We start from the raw sequence: 16,328 nt of genomic DNA, 5'->3' as shown, positions 1-16,328 counted from the left end.
GTCCTAACAGCAACAGATATTTTGTGGCCAAAGACAATATGTCATGATTCTTAGAGCCAAAATTTGTAAAATAAACCTGGAACTATTTTACCTTTTTAAATATTTGACTGCATCTCCAAAGAAACAACCCACTAGAAGTCTTCCACAAAGAGACTCCTCCCTCCCTCCCTCTTTTCTCCCTTATATTTTATTTTTTTAAAGTTTATTTGTTCTTTTTAGTTATACATGACAGTAGAGTGTATTTTGACATATTATACATGGACTTTAACTTTCTATTCTTGTGGTTGTACATGATGTGGAGTTTCACTGGTGGTGTATGCATATATGAACACAGTAAAGTCATGTCCAGTTCATTCTGCTGTCGTTTCTATTCCCATCCCCCTTCCCTTCACTTCATTCCCCTTTGTCTAATCCAATGAACTTCTATTCTCCTCCCCCTTATTGTATGTTAGCATCTGCATATCAGAGAGAACATTTAGCTTTTGTTTTTTTTTTGGTATTGACTTAGCATGATAGTCTCCATTTCCATCCATTTACCAGCAAATGTCATTATTTCATTCTTCTTTATGGCTGAGTAATATTCCATTGTGTGTATATGTGTGTGTGTGTGTGTGTGTGTGTGTGTGTGTGTGTGTGTGTGTATATATATATATATATCACATTTTCTTTATGCATTCATCTGTTGAAGGGCACCTAGGTTGATTCCATAGCTTAGCTATTGTGAATTGAGCTGCTATAAACATTAATGTTGCTGTCCCTCCCTGTTTTTTTATTTCAGTAGTTCATTTTCTTTGTTTGGTTAGTGAAGACGTTCAAACACTCAAGGAGAGAAAGATGAAGTGATGCATGTGAATCCTTTTATCTTATTTATTTTATGTGGTGTCGAGGATCGAACCCAGTGCTTCCATGTGCTAGGCAAGTGCTCTCCCTCTGAGCCCCAGCCCCAGCCCTGCATGGGAATCCTAAGAAAGTCAAAAGAGGGAGAATCAGCTTGCTAATTATAATTAACCAGATGGTGTGTTCCACTCAGACAGGTCCCCTTGTGTGTACCGTGCTCATGTGTGCATGCTTGTGCTCTTTTACCTAAACTTGTGTTCTATGCCACTTCCTTTTATATGGGGGGAAAAAACAACAACAAAAAAACCAACAACCTCAGGAAAAAGAAGTGTGAGTCTGGAATTTAAGACCCTACGTCTGATTCATGGCTCTGCAGGCCTTTTCATGAACTTGCTGGCTGACAAGTCATCTTCCCTCTAGGCCTCTGTCTTGGAGTCTCAGGGGCTGCAAAGCAAGTGAAGGAGGAGATGAAGGAGAGTCTTCTGTTTGTTCTTGTTCCTTCCTCCGACTGGAGCAGTTCCTTCTTCAACTGATTAGCAACTTGGAATTTCATGTAAGGGTTTCTTTAGGGCGCGGGGAGAGGAGTCCTGCATTAGAGAGGACTCCAGAAGTTTAGCAAAAGGCATATTCAATAGTCACTTTAAAAGTCCCTGTAGTTACCCAAAATCTCTTTGCTAATGGGATTTTTGGGTAGCAGAAACCTAGTTCTGTGAGATCCACTGATGGTTCTAAATCCTTCCATTAGCCACCACACAGGATGGCTCCAAATTAGACTTTCCAACTTGGATCCTCCTGCTTCAGCCTCCCAGGAGCTTGTGCCACTGTCCCCAGCTCTACAGTATCATATTTCTGTCTGCCTCAGAAGTGTTGGACCAGATCCTCTGAGGTAGAGGGGAGCTTGGTATCTTCCTCCTGGAGCTTCCAAAGTTGGGAACAGACCAGCCTCTGGGAGGTTCCTGAAGGCTGTGGAAGCAGGCTGTCAAAGTTTACTCTTCTTTTCTTTTTCATTCTTTTCTATCCATTATTATTATTAAACAAGAATTGCATGTTTGTGATGCACGACATGTTTCGGAACATGTACACATCATGGAATGGCTAAATCAAGCTGCCTAACACATGCATTACCGCATGTACTTACCATTTATCTGTGCTGAGAACACTTCAAATCTGCTCTTTTAGGTAAATGAGCAGTTATTAACTACTCACGATGTTGCACAGTAGATTTCTTGAAGTATTCCTTGTGTCTAACTGAAATTTCGTATCCTTTATTCAGAATCTTCCCATTCACCCTGTCCCCCAGAATTCATCCTCTTGTTCCAACCTAATTTTGGGGTTCCAAGAGGCTCTGGGGTTTGGATGCCAAAGGCACCGTAGAACACCTAGCAGACTCCGGGAGGGAGCCTGCGCTAATGAATGGCAATGCAGAAAGGAGGCAGACCAGAGGTCATTTAAAACTAGCTTTAATTTTCTTTTAATTTACAAAAGTAATTCAGCTTGTTAAAAAAAAAAAAAAAGGCCGGGAGAGACGCCGCCGCCGCCGCCTCTGAGAGCCTGGAAAAGGGGAAGCGAGAGCGAGCGAACGACTCAGTCCCCGGGCGGCGGCGGCGGCGGCAGTGGCGGCCCGGGGCGGCGCGACGGCCGGGGCGGGGGCTCTGCTGCGGCGGGGTCAGGCGGCGGCCGGGGCAGGAGCGGCGGCGGCGGCCCGCACTAGCCATGCCGAATAAAACCAAGAAGGAGAAAGAACCACCCAAACCAGGGAAGAGTGGGAAAAGTTCAAAAGAAGGACAAGACAGAATCAGAGTACTACTGTCTAGGAGCTGGAGCCACAGAGTTGAAATTACCACTGAAAAGCACTGAAATATTGGGTCCTTCACTACTTCCTCATAAGGAGACCAGAGGCAGCATGGCACATTAAGCATGGCACTGTGTCATTATCTTGCAGGAGTACAAACTGAGGCTCATCAGTTCATGTGAACTTTGAGTTGACTCTGTTTGATTGTTGTCCCCCCCCCCCCCCCCAGCTCACTGCTTCACTTCTAGTTCCACCCACTTACCAAATATGATTGACTCACGCAGGTGAATTGAACCATTTCTGCACACATTTCTCCTCTTATGTCTCTCAGTGTTACTCTGGATTTGAATATTTTAACCAGAACAATTTAAATAGGTTTGATATTCCCATGTTGCTTTTCAAGCCTTTCTGATATCACATCACCTTCACAAGCACTCCTGGAGGCACATGCAAGAGTCCCCTTCTAGGGCAGACCAGCCAGGTTTGGGAAATATTTCCAGCAGAGAAAATATTCCAAGATCTTGGCCTGTGGCTGACTTAATATGCTACTTCTAGCGTCCCTGTGCTTTGGAATCCTGGAATCCTGGAATCCTGGCTGGCTGTCTTCTAGCCTCACAGCAGACCTGGCTTATGTTGCAGAACGCCTTTTGGTTAGAACAAGAGAACATTTAGATGGCATGGGTGTTTCATAAGATGAAGTGTGGGAGAGAGAATAGAGTAGGACAGTGACAGTATTTCAGCCTGGGGGTTAGAAAATAAAAAAACCCCAAAATGCCATAAGTGACACTGCTTAACTTTTGTGACCCAGTTGAGTAGGTTGTGCTTTTCTTCAGAAATTCCTGTACAGCAGGATAGATCTTTCAGGGTGACAAAACATTAAAGGTCATACTGGCTTCTGAGCAACTTTTGCTCATTGTAGGAATTTCTACTTAAGTGACATTGGTATATCCCCCTCCCTGCCCATCTTTCAAATAGAAGGTTTAAATTTGACTTGTTACTTATCCACAATTTCTGGAAATAAAAGTTTCTGTCTTGCAAAAAAAAAAAAAAAAAAAAAAGGCAGTACAGAAATATGATCCTGTAGAGCTGGGGACGGTGGCGGCATGCCTGTAATTCTAGCTACCGGGAGGCTGAAGCAGGAGGACCCCAAGTTGGAAGCCAGTCTGGACAGGGAGACAACAACTTAGTGAGACCTTCACAAAAGATAAAAAGAGCTGGGGATGTAGCTCAGTGATATAGTGCTTGCCTCACATATGTGAGGCACTGGGTTCGATCCTTAGCACCACATAAAAATAAAATAAAGACAAACACATAAAAAGATATTATGTCCAGGGGCTGGGGCTGGGGCTGGGGCTCAGAGGTAGCACACTTGCCTGGCATGTGTGAGGCACTGGGTTCGATTCTTCACACCGCATATAAATAAATAAAAAATAAAGGTCTGTCAGCAACTAATATATATATATATTTAAAGATATTGTGTCCATTTACAACTAAAAAAAGAAGATATATAGTAATTTAGAAAATACAAGTTTCTTATAATGTCATTCTTAGAGATAACAATAGGATCACTGACATTTAATAATATATTCTAGGCATCTTTTTTATGTCAGTATATGACTTTCCATTATTTATTCTAAGAGATATATAATTTTAGTCAGAGGCAGACTCTTATAGGGCTGTATCAGAATTTATTTAACCAACTTCCTGTTGGCAGTCAGTGGAGTCATTCCCAATGACTATAGATGAAGTATTATTTGCTGTTACAGATAAAGTTGCAGGGATCTAACCTTATTCGTTTATTATGCACCTTAGTTTAAATTTTTCTACAGACTGAACTACTTGAACTAAAGTTGCTGGGTCAAAAGGCATGGATATTTATTTATTTACTTATTTAGCAGTTGAACCCAAGGCAAGTGACCTACCACTGAGTCACACTTGCAACTTTTTTTTTTTTTTTTCCTCTGTTGCCCAGACTGGTCTTGAACTCTTGGGCTCGAGTAATCTTTCTGCTTCGGTCTTCCCAGTAGCTTCCGAGTAGCCTAGCATGGTCATTTTAAATTTTAAATTTTGGATGTTGACAAATTGTCTTCTAAAACAATCAAACCAGTTTGCCTTCCTCCCAAGACTGGCTGGCAGTTAGGGCTGGTGACAGCACTGCTGCCTGCTGTTCTGACTCATGAGACATGAGCTGGGGAGGAAGATCCCAGAGCTGGAAAGCTGGATGCCAAGGTCCCCTACAGGGTTCTGCTGGGCTGGGCCTTAAACCGAGCTTGGTACGGCCTGCCTCTTTCATATTCCGCATGAGTCAGATGGGAGGTGGGGCTGGTGCTAATAAAAATTTCCAGAACTCTAAAATGCAACATTTCAGATGTCAGTAATGCCATTAGGAAGAAATGGCCCCTTGTGCATGGTGTAAGGGGGCTTGGACCTTGGGATGCTAGGCCTCCTAGAGTACCAGTCAACATGTTGATGTTTCTGGTGTTTGAAAGACTGCATACTTCAGGGGCCAACATTCAAGGTCATCTAATCCAACTTGGTTTGTCTTATAGAAAAGCAGAAAGGAAATTCCTGAGAGGTAAAGGCGTTTCCCCTAGATCTCTTGGGATTGTGTGGGATCTAGCCCTGAGCGCTCCTGTCTCCTGATTTCTTCCTTACATCCTGTCTGAGACAAGTATCCTCTCTTGTCTGACACTGAGGTGGAGAGGGGAAGATGGACATTCCTGGTGCAAGAAGTGACTAAAGATAAGGGGGAGGGAACTGGACATTTATTGAGCATCTACTATAAATTGCTCTTTCACACACATTACCTCATTTAATCCTAAGAACTCATGTGGCAAGCATTGTGCCCATATTTGGGAGCACAGAGTAAAGGAAACAACTGTTGAGGTCTCCAGACTTGGCTGATGTGGCAGGGTTAAACCTGATAAATATTAGGGAGGAGTTACAAATTCTCTCTCTCTTTTTTTAATGTTTTACTTGCCGATGGACATTTATTTATTTATTTATGAGAGCAGAATGCATTACAATTCTTTTTTTAAAAATTTATTTATTTATATTTATATAACAATGGAATGCATTACAATTCTTATTACATATATAGAGCTCAATCTTTCATATCTCTGGTTTTTACATAGTACACTCACACCAATTTGTGTCTTCATTATTGGATAATAATGATCATCACATTCAACCATCATTAATTATCCCATGCCCCCTCCCTTCCCCTCCTACTCCTCTGCCCTATCTAGAGTTCATCTATTCCTCCCATGCTTCCTCTCCCTATCCCACTATGAATCAGCCTCCTTATATCAAAGAAAATATTCAGCATTTGTTTTTTGGGGGGGATTGGCTAACTTCACTTAGCATTATCTTCTTTAACTCCATCCATTTATCTGCAAATGCCATGATTCTATTCTCTTTTATTGCTTGCTGAGTAATATTCCATTGTGTAATTTTTTTATATCCATTCATCTATTGAAGGGCATCTAGCTTGGCTGATGTGGCAGGGTTAAATCTGATAAACACTAGGGAGAAGTTACGGATTCTTTTTTTTTTTTTTTTTAGTTGTCGATGGACCTTTTTGTTTTAAAAATTATTTACATGTGGTGCTGAGAATCAAACCCAGTGTCTCACACATGCTAGGCAATTGCTGTATCACTGAACTATACAACCCCAGCCCCAGTGGTTACAAATTCTTGAATAGAGATGTGACTGGGCCTCAGAGAGAGCAGCAGAGAGATTCAGGGACAAGCCTGGGGTCATAGGGCCAGTGGGAAGGACACCCCTGGTCTCCTGCTGGTCTTCAAGCTTTTCTTACCACATCACCATGCCCATTGTTTAACCGCCCCTGCCTCATTCAGTTTCTCCAGGCTGCTTGTGTATTTTAGACCACAGCCATTCACAAGATGGGACTCTGCCCAAGGATGGGCTTTAGGTAGTCTTTGGCACATGACTATCTAATTAACCCCGTCAGAGGCAATAACTAGACATGATCTGGCTTCATTTATAAGGACAGAGCCTACTGGCTGAAGGGTCAGTGAAAGGGGATGGCACAGTAGTCAAAACATTTGAGCCTTGTCCAAAGGGCATCCACTTGCTTAAGCCAAAGTCCTTCCTGTCCTTCCCTCTTACCCCAAGTGGCCTCTTTCATCAAGTCCTTAGAACACGTCCAGCATCTGATCACTTCATCCACTCCACTACCATTCAAGTCCAGACTACTGCCATCTGTTGTCTGGATTATCTTAATGATGTCCTTATTGGTCTCTTTGCCTTCTGGCCTGCCTGCTGTCTGTCCTCCACTCAGCAGCCAGGCTGAGCTTTTTCTGCTCACTTATGCTCAAATCCCTCTGGTGGCTCTCACTGAAGGATGTGTAGAGACTGAAGACCACCTGCGCTTCCCTGGTTTGTGGCTTTTAAGTGTTCCGATCCCTGCTTCTCCACCCTCCTCTCTGCCTTCTCCTCCTCTACTTCTCTTCCTGCTGTTTCTTCAAAAGGCTGAGGTCCACCCAGCACTGGGTTTCGGTTCCTTCTGGAGTGCTAGTCCCCTAGAACTTCCCACGGTTCACTCTTTAACATCATTTTGGAATGTGAACTTGTTGGAGAGGCCTTCCTGATGCCATCCCCTCCTTGTTTGCTATTCATTTATCCTGCTTTATTTTCTTTAAGCTTTTGCCACTGTTTGAAATTATGATTTTTTTATTGTTATGGGTTTATTTTAGTATTTAATAAAAAATTTGTTCTAATTAGTTATATGTGACAGAAGTGCTGTGTATGTTTTTGTTAGCAATTTTCTCACAACATATAAGCTTCACAAGAATGAAGGCTTTGTTAGTTCATCAGTGTGCCTCCAGCGCCCAGGAGAGTCCCTGGTATAGGCAGATGTTGCAGGGAATAAAAGAATCAGTGAATGCTGACACCACTGAGATATATTGGTAGAAAAGTATAAGGCTGGGACTGGGGATGTGGCTCAAACGGTAGCGCGCTCGCCTGGCATGCGTGTGGCCCGGGTTCGATCCTCAGCACCACATACGAACAAAGATGTTGTGTCCGCCAAGAACTGAAAAATAAATATTAAAAACAATTCTCTCTCTCTCTTAAAAAAAAAATATATATATATATATATATATATATATATATATATATATATATATATAAAGAAAGGTATAAGGCTAAAGTAACCATTTTGCTGATTAAATATAGCAAAGTTTTCAGTCCAGGCTGACTTATTTCAGGGCACTACTTTTCAAAATTATGTCATACAATATTAAGGAAATGAAAATCCATTCTGTTAGGTTCTTAGGGATTTGGTAACAAAGTACCACAAATCGGATGTCTGAAAACAACAGAAATTTATTCTCTCTGGAGGATAGATACCTGAAATCAAGGTGTTAGCAAGGCCATGTTTTCTGAGACTCTGGGTAAAATCTTTCCTTGTCGGGGCTGGGGATGTGGCTCAAGCGGTAGCGCGCTCACCTGGCATGCGTGCGGCCCGGGTTTGATCCTCAGCACCACATACCAACAAAGATGTTGTGTCCGCCGAAAAGTAAATATTAAAATTCTCTGTCTCTCTCTCTCTCTCTCTCTCTCTCTCTCTCTTAAAAAAAATCTTTCCTTGTCTATTCATAGTTTCTGATGGTGGCTGCAATCATTGGTGTTCCTTAACTGCCACCTGTAATATGCCTCTGTTGTCACATGCCACCATTCTCTCTGTCTCTGTTTTCACATGACATTTCTTTCATCTTATAAGGACATATTGGATTAGTGCCTACTTTAATTATCTCATTGATTACCTCTGCAAAGCCCCTATTTCTCAATTCTGCGCACTGGGGATTAGGACATACAAATCTTTTAGAGTATAATTCAATCCATAGCAATTTTAATATTGGTGGAGGCAAATTATCACAAATGTTTTCCAAAGTTAAATACCGTATTTAATTGACTCTGATGCATTGCTTTTTTCCTGTGGTATTGGGAATCGAACCCAGGGCTCCGAACATGCTAGGCAAGTGCTTTACCACTGAGATGTGCACCTATTCCTACCTACCTATTCTTGAAAGGCCAGGCAGTTTTACCTTTTGATGGTCATGGGGTCTTGTTGTTGTCGTTGTTGCTATACTCGGGATTGATCTAGGGCCTCAAGCATCCTAGGCAAGCGCTGTAACACTGAACTACATCCCCAGTTCTGTTTACTTTATTTTGAGACAGGGTCTTGCTAAGTTGCTGAGGCTGGCTTTGAATTTGCAATCCACCTGCTCCAGCCTCCCGAGCCCCTGGGATTACAGGGCGCCTGGCTGCACTTTATTTTTTCAAAAGTTTAGAATCTCTGAAACCCATAATCTTAGATTCGGTGAAATGTGGCAGTTTGGATTACTTATGCTTTGGGCGATGCTTCCTGGAGCTTTTGCTCAGAGCACAGAGGTGTGCATTGTCTTGAATTCCATCTTTTTTCTCCTTCCCCCTTCCTTGGGTTACTGAACTACTGCTACCTTTAAGAAAGGAACAAAAGTAGGTTTCCTTTGAAATATGCTTTATAGAAACCACTTGTGCACACATAGGGCAGTTAGCACGAGAAATTTTGTTCTTCCATGAGTCACCCAGCCAGGTGACTGCAATGGAAGATCAGGTATTGAATCACCCATGGACCTTACTGGGAATTGACCAAAGGTCAGTGGCAGGGCTGAGGATCCAGGCCAGAATTCCCCTCCAATAGACAGTGAGAGAGATGTCCATAGACTGTGGACATCTAAACACTGCCCTCTAAACACTGTTCATTCTAACTTGGCCCTCTCTGAAGTCCCCTGGCCTCATCAGGGTGGCCTGTTCTTGCATCCTGTTTGATTGGACACCATGTCCCCGAAATAGCCTCGTTGACGCATATGACTTCCACTGGTTCCAACTCCCTTCCTTGTTTCCTTTTTTTTCTCTATTTTTCCCACCCTCTGACTCTGCTCTGGTTCTGTGAACCAGGCTGATGTGCCAAACCACAGCCTTCGACTTCTACTTTCCAGGCAAACATCTTGGCTGGCCTTGCCTACCTTTTCTATTGGCCTTCTTTTCTTGGCCGTCTCTCCTAGATTGGATTTTTGAATGCTGATATTCCTAACTCCATGTAGAAGCCAGATCTGATAGTTGGTCATTTGACCCGAGCCTGATACTTTCTGCTCCACGTTCTCACCCCTGCCCCCTCTGTTTGGGGCGTACTTGGCTTTGTGTCTAGTGTTCTATAAAATAATATCTTCAAGGAAAAAATAAAAACATTCATTTGTCCTGAATAGCTTGAGACTAAGGATAAAAACAGCAACAATAAAAACAATGGCAACAGCATTTATTGAGCATTTTCTGTGTGCCAGCTGTTATGCTCAGCTATATTCCAGGTTCTTTTAATTCTTACAACTATCTCGTGAAGACCAGGCCCAGTCCAGCTGTTTTCCTGCTCTGGCTAAACTGTCAGAGGAAAGAGGCTGTTGCAGTTGTCCATCCTTTTCAATGACATTGTGATGAAGATCCCCACTTCTCTCCGAGGGCCATGTCTGGGCCCCAGAGGCTGAACAGGAACACAGGCTTTTATGAATGACTGAAAACGTAGGTTCAGACTCCTTGCTCATTGTTCAGTTTGGCAGGGTGTTCTCGGAGCAGCAGCTCCTTGAATCAGCATGGGCCCAGCTTGGAGACTTCTGATGTGAGTCAGTCACTTTGAACCACTGCATTCCAGGAACCTGCCCTAAGTGGCAGGACTTGGTTGGGGAGATCATGGAAGGATCATTGGTTCTCATGAAATCAACCTGTGATTCATTAAAAACAAGGGATAAAGGGGAGTGGGTAACCATGACTCCAAGGCATGACTTCCTAAAGACCAAATCCCAGCAGCTCAGCTCCTCATCTGGGGTCAGGGACGACTCATACACTAGGAGGGGCCTGCTGTTTTGTATTTCACATCTGGCAAGGCTTTCTTTTGTGGCTATGAATCAAGGACTCCTAGGGAAATGCTAACTTGAGAATGAATGGCTGGATACATGGACAGACTGGGAAAAGTTTCCAAAAACAATCTGATAGTGCCCACGCTTCCCATGCTGCCCACGCTTCTCTTCTGCCTTTCGACTCTCTGCAGTTGCTTTGGGTTTCTCCTCGGGAACCTCCTCAGCATTTATATCCAGAATTATTTCTTGGATGCCAGTCCTCATGGCAATTCCCAAAAGGAAGAGAGATACCTAAAATAGTTCAGGCGAGGCTCCTTTCTGAACTCTTCTGATAGAACAATAAAGAGGGGCTATGTCCACATCTGCCCAGGGAGAGAGCAACTGGGAGGCCCAGACTTGGCCAGGCAGCCCCTGGCAGGGAGAAGCCTTGGGTTGCCTTGTTGGTTCTGAAGATTGAGATATCCTGACTATGGCTCTGGGAAGATTAGTTTCCTTTTTTCCATTACAGCTTTTTGTCTGGCTGAGGGATACCCCACCTTAGAGGTGACCTTGATGTTTTAGGGCCAGGCCTGGAACCCAGGCCATAATTTCCACCCACAGTCCGAGGTATACATGCTAAGTTTGTAGTCAAGCAGAGATAGAGCTCTAGAAGTTACTCATGGGCTTATACCAGCATCCCTCTTGTTGAATTTTAGGATTAAGAAAGGCCCTTGAAGTTTGTTAGACTCAGGTTATGAAGAAACCTGGAGTTTCTAGGAGTTACTTCAAGGATTCCACATTTTGTGGAGAACAGTGAAGGTCTAAATTGAATGAGGGACCCATTTAGAATTCTATGAGTAATTTTGAGAAATGAATTCATTTGCTTAAAAACAAAACAAGGGGCTGGGGATGTGGCTCAAGCGGTAGCGCGCTCGCCTGGCATGCGTGCGGCCCGGGTTCGATTCTCAGCACCACATACCAACAAAGATGTTGTGTCCGCCAATAACTAAAAAAAAAAAAAAAAAAAAAAAAAATTAAAATTCTCTCTCTCTCTTTCTCTCTCTCCCTCTCTCACTCTCTCTTTAAAAAAAACCAAAACAACAACAACAACAACAACAACAAAAAAAAAAACCAAAACAAATAAAACTGATGTAGTGTAATACCTTTATATATATTTACTGAACATCTTTGAACACGGACTGGGTCCTGTCTGGGCAGGCTAGGGCAGGCCTGAAGGGAACCTAAATATGTTGGGTGGCAGTGTCATTAAGATGAGAAAAATAATAATAATAATGTGGTAGTAATACTAGAGTTGAGAAAAATAAGGCTGAGAGGAGTTAAATGACTCACCTAAGGCCACACTATTAGCAGGTAACTCAGGATCACAGTCTTCTGATGGCCCATGCACCCTTCTGTTAGATCCCTTTGCTCCTAGTGAGGCCCTACAAATACTGATAAAGTGTAATTTTCTTCTTCTCTCTATGTTGGGATTGAACCCAGGGTCTTGCACATGGTAAGCATGATTAGTGTAAATTTCAAAGAGTTAAATATATAATTCTAATATAAATAGAAAGTAAATGCATGTCAAAGATTTATTTAGCTTAATTAAAGAGAGAACCAGTAAAATATTAGGACTATTTGAAATGAAAATTCAAGGAAGAGAGATTAATACTTGGTCAAAGAAAGGTGGGAATGAATTATGGCTCATAGATTCAGAATTGGCCACTGTTTACAAAGCAGTAAATCTTAAAAAAATTTTTTTTAAGTTGTAAATGAACACAATACCTTTGTTTTATTTATTTATTTTATATGGTGCTGAGGATGGAGCCCAGTGCCTCACACATGCTAGGCAAGCGCTGTACCATTGAGCTACAAACCCAGCCCTACAAAGCTGTAAATCCTAATGTTTGAAGGTTACCTTTTCTCCTAGACAGAAATTATTTGCATTTTTGTTGGGTAAGAATCATACAGGTTGTTTCTCATAAAAAATCATTTACATTGTCATTGGATACCCGATACTCTCACAGAGTTGTAAAGTGTCTCGATCAATAGAAATAGATTATAATATAATAAAATAGATTGGGCCATTTTGTCACACTATAATAAAATAGATTGGGCGATTTTGTCTGGTGAGAAGCTTTGGAGATAATGGAAAAGTACTCACTGGGGTCAATTTCCCCAAGACACAGACTTGCTGGTCTTTACAGCTGGGGGCAAAGAAGGCCCTTTAGAAACCTGGATAATGAAATGGTCAGGATAACTGAATGGATCTTTCTTTGATCTAGGGAGGAATGGGCCTTCCTCATTCTGTGTCTTACACTGGAAAAGGCCTCCCTGGAGTCCCCGCAAGAAGAGGGGTTTAGTTGGCTGAGGCCAGGGAGGCTGAGCTGAGGAGCAGGGAGCATGGCAGCTTCTGCACAAGCAGATGCCTGGGTTTTGCTTCCTGGCTGGGTTTCTCAGGGATATTTTCGTGCTCCTTGCTGTCCCCACTCCTCACCCCCATCCCCAGGCTTTCCCCTGTCCTTTGTCAGTCTGAGGACTGTTCACACTAGAATGGTATCTTTTCGGGTACCCCTTGGCTCACCAAATTCTTAGACAAATCCTGTGAGGCAGATATATCATTTTGTAGAGAATAGGCAGGTTGCCCAAAGCTATAGTACAAAGAACATTTGGAATTCAAGCACAGGCCTTACTTCCAATGCCCCAATTCCATGATCTTCCAGTTCTGACCAGTTGATTTTTTCTTGACATTTCTATAGTTCTCTGGAGCATTTCATGCTTGGATTCCAAAATACGTGTATATGGGAAGTGTCGCGAGGGGGCAAAATTGTGACGTATGCAGTTAAGGGGAGAACTAAAGAATGTCCCCGCACTTCTGCCCTTTTTAATGCTTTATTCACTCAAATTACTCAATACAGTTTCACTCTATAGGTTCTTAATCAAGAAAACGACAATCCTTAATGCTAGGCACTGCAATAGACATAATCAATTCACAGCAAACAATTCTAGATTAATTCTAAGCACTGCAAAATACACTTAATCATGATAAGCTAATGACAGACATCTCCTTTGCATGCTAAAAAAAAAAAGTCTTAAGCCTTAAGCTTTATGCCAGCAGATGCACACTCACTCAGACCACAGTGACCAGGTCCAGAACCAAGGCAGGCTTTTCCTGGTGTGGAGTGGATGACCCGTTGAGGAGAGGGTCATAGGGAGAAGTTGCAGCTCTCACCAAGGTCCAGACGAGGCGGTAGAGTTTAAAAGCGGTGAGGATCACGCAGAGGCTCAGGAATGATGACAAATGATGGGGTGTCAGGTCCTCATCAGGCTCTGCAGCTTGAGTGCATCCTTGTTTCAGCTGGCTGAATCCCTGTTCATTTGTTCTATCATTTATACTAAATTTGGGTTTTTTTTGACCCCCTTTACAATCCTTATCAGCTACCACTGGATTTCTCAGTGACATCATTTACCCTGGGGTCAGAAACATCTGGTCTGGTGGTCTCTACCCTGATCTTCTCACCTTTTCTTCTTACCAGGCGAAGACAGCCTGCCAGGGGCTTCACTCTGTTTATCAGGGTGAGGGGAAGTCACTTGTTTGAGGCCATACTGGAGGGCTCTGTGGGTGTGCCTGGGGAGACTGCAGGTTTCAAACTGGAGTTTTTAAAATGGAGTTGCTTAGGCTGAGGCCTAGGGCCATCCTCACAGGAAGCTTAAGAAGTTTTCAGATTTGCTTTCTTCTAGCAGGCCAATGGGACACTGCCACTAAAGTCACCCTGCCCTCCCTGTTCCCACCACACTTAGGCTATGCTTAATGTTAGTGCCTCTGGGATGTGTTGTGGCTGTGAATATCACTTGGGTAATTGAAGAGGACACTTGCCACTTTGTTTTATTTATTTATTTTATATGGTGCTGAGGATGGAGCCCTTGTATTTTCATTTGCACCACGTAGGCATCAAGCCAGTTGTTCATTAAAGCCTTTCCATCAGTTGTAATCAGACACTTGGACCCATGTCTCAGCCACATCCCGTCACTTGTTATCCCTGTGACCTCATCAGCTGAGGGTGGAGATGAGTTTCTCCTAAGTCTTTATTCTCTTTCTTCCTTATCAATAGCCTGTTTGGTAAAAACCTGTGAAATGAGTAAGGTGTGTGCACTTGAGGTCTATGAACCTGGGTATTTGGGAAAGTTGGGAAGGATAGGGCAGGCTGGTTACTTCATTGAGCCAAATCAGGTACTAATGCCCTTATCTCTGTGTTGCAGGGCCCAACATCTGCGCCACAAGAGGTGTGAGCTCCTGCCAGCAATGTCTGGCTGTGAGTCCTGTGTGTGCTTGGTGCTCTGATGAGGTGAGGAACAGACACTGTACCTTGTTTTCCCTGACATAGACACAGACTCCTTAGGTTATCTCCTTTCTCCTAAATGCATAGCAAGACCCTTCTGAGCAAGACTGGGGTGAAGCCTTCCCACTGATGGATGTTGAAGAGCCATTACAGGAACATGGCTGGGAGTGCCACCCAGAGTCTCTGGGAAGCCCCCACCCAGCCAGTTCAGCTGAGCCTCTAGCTTGGTTGTAACCATTGCTACCTTTTACCACCTTTGCTTGCCTTTTGTTGGGGTGGGATATTCCAGGAAAGAGGGGCCTCAAGTCCCAAAGGAGAGACAGAAGGGGTATAGATATGGAGGGGTAACTGTTTTCTTTCTTCTAGAACTTCAAAAAGGCAAATAGAAGAGGAATCTTGCTCATGTGTGGGGCATTTAGTTGGAGGCTCTTTCCTCTTCTTCTCTCTGATGGCCTCTTTTTCTTCTTTCCCTCCTTTCTTCCCTCTCCTAGGTGTCAATGAGAGAAGGAGCTGGGCTCATTGGTGAGGATGGGAGGGTGATGGGAAAGGGTTAGCTGTGTCTATGAGGAGGGTTTGTTGTGTCTGGGGCCCTAGGGAATGAGTGTGTCTGAGCAAATGCTATGTTTGTGGCTGGCTTGGCAATTTGGAGCAGGCTAGGCTGGGGATGGGGAGAGGTAGACCTGGATGGAGAGATTCCCAGCCATTACAGAGTCTGAGGCTGAGTCACTGGCCACTGGCAGGTGGTTACCTGAGCTCCTGGCCTGGCTGCTACTCAGCTACCAGAGGGAGGCATCCTCTGTCCTGCCCTCTACTGTTTTAAGATTGCTCTAACTGGGCCTTTCATTCCCCCTGTCTACTTCTCTTCCTGATTCACTGATTTTCCTAAAAAGGCAACCTCCCACGCAGGCTGCGGGGGGGGGGGGGGGGGGGGCTGGGAGGCTGTGTTTATCCCCAAGAGGAGGCTGCCAGAGCCCAGAGGCCAGCTCAACATGCTGCTTTGGCCTCTGTGCCGTCAGGCACGGGAACTGCTTCCCGAGGCAGCTGCCCAACATCTGGGCCACATTGACTTCATTTAGTAAATGAAACATTCCCTGGGGCTGGGAGTGGGAGGTGTGTGGGGAGGGTGAGTCCTTCTCCTCCACCCCCTCAGGTGCCCCTCCCCTCTGGGCAGAACTGGCTGCTCAAGTGTTGAGGTGGCTTCTTCCCCTCTCATCTGCCCTCTCCTCCTTCCTCCGGTTACCACCATGAATGAAGCTTTTTTTTTTTTTTTTAATTTTTTTTTATTGGTTGTTCAAAACATTACAAAGCTCTTGACATATCATGTTTCATACATTAGATTCAAGTGAAATGAAGCTTTTTTAATAAGAAAGTGGGAGCTAATGCAGAGAGAGGTGTCTGGTTTGGGTTGGATGGCCTAAAACTGGTAGAGCAGAGAAGGACTGGGGTAGAAGCCCTAGTGTCCCT

The 16,328-nt window shown here is 43.7% G+C and overlaps 1 protein-coding gene across 1 annotated transcript in view; it reads left to right on the top strand.

Moving 5' to 3' along the window:
• LOC308635863 (integrin beta-3) overlaps positions 1-16,328 on the top strand; it is a 59,783-nt gene that overhangs the window by 5,098 nt on the left and 38,357 nt on the right. The window contains exon 2 of the mRNA XM_081270669.1: positions 14,785-14,870. Coding sequence (XP_081126795.1) covers positions 14,785-14,870 — 86 coding nt within the window. The remainder of the gene's footprint in view (positions 1-14,784; positions 14,871-16,328) is intronic.

This window comes from Spermophilus citellus (assembly GCF_964194105.1).
Source record: "Spermophilus citellus genome assembly, chromosome: 17".
NCBI classification, from domain to species: domain Eukaryota; kingdom Metazoa; phylum Chordata; class Mammalia; order Rodentia; family Sciuridae; genus Spermophilus; species Spermophilus citellus.
This window is presented reverse-complemented; position numbering and strand designations above follow the sequence as displayed.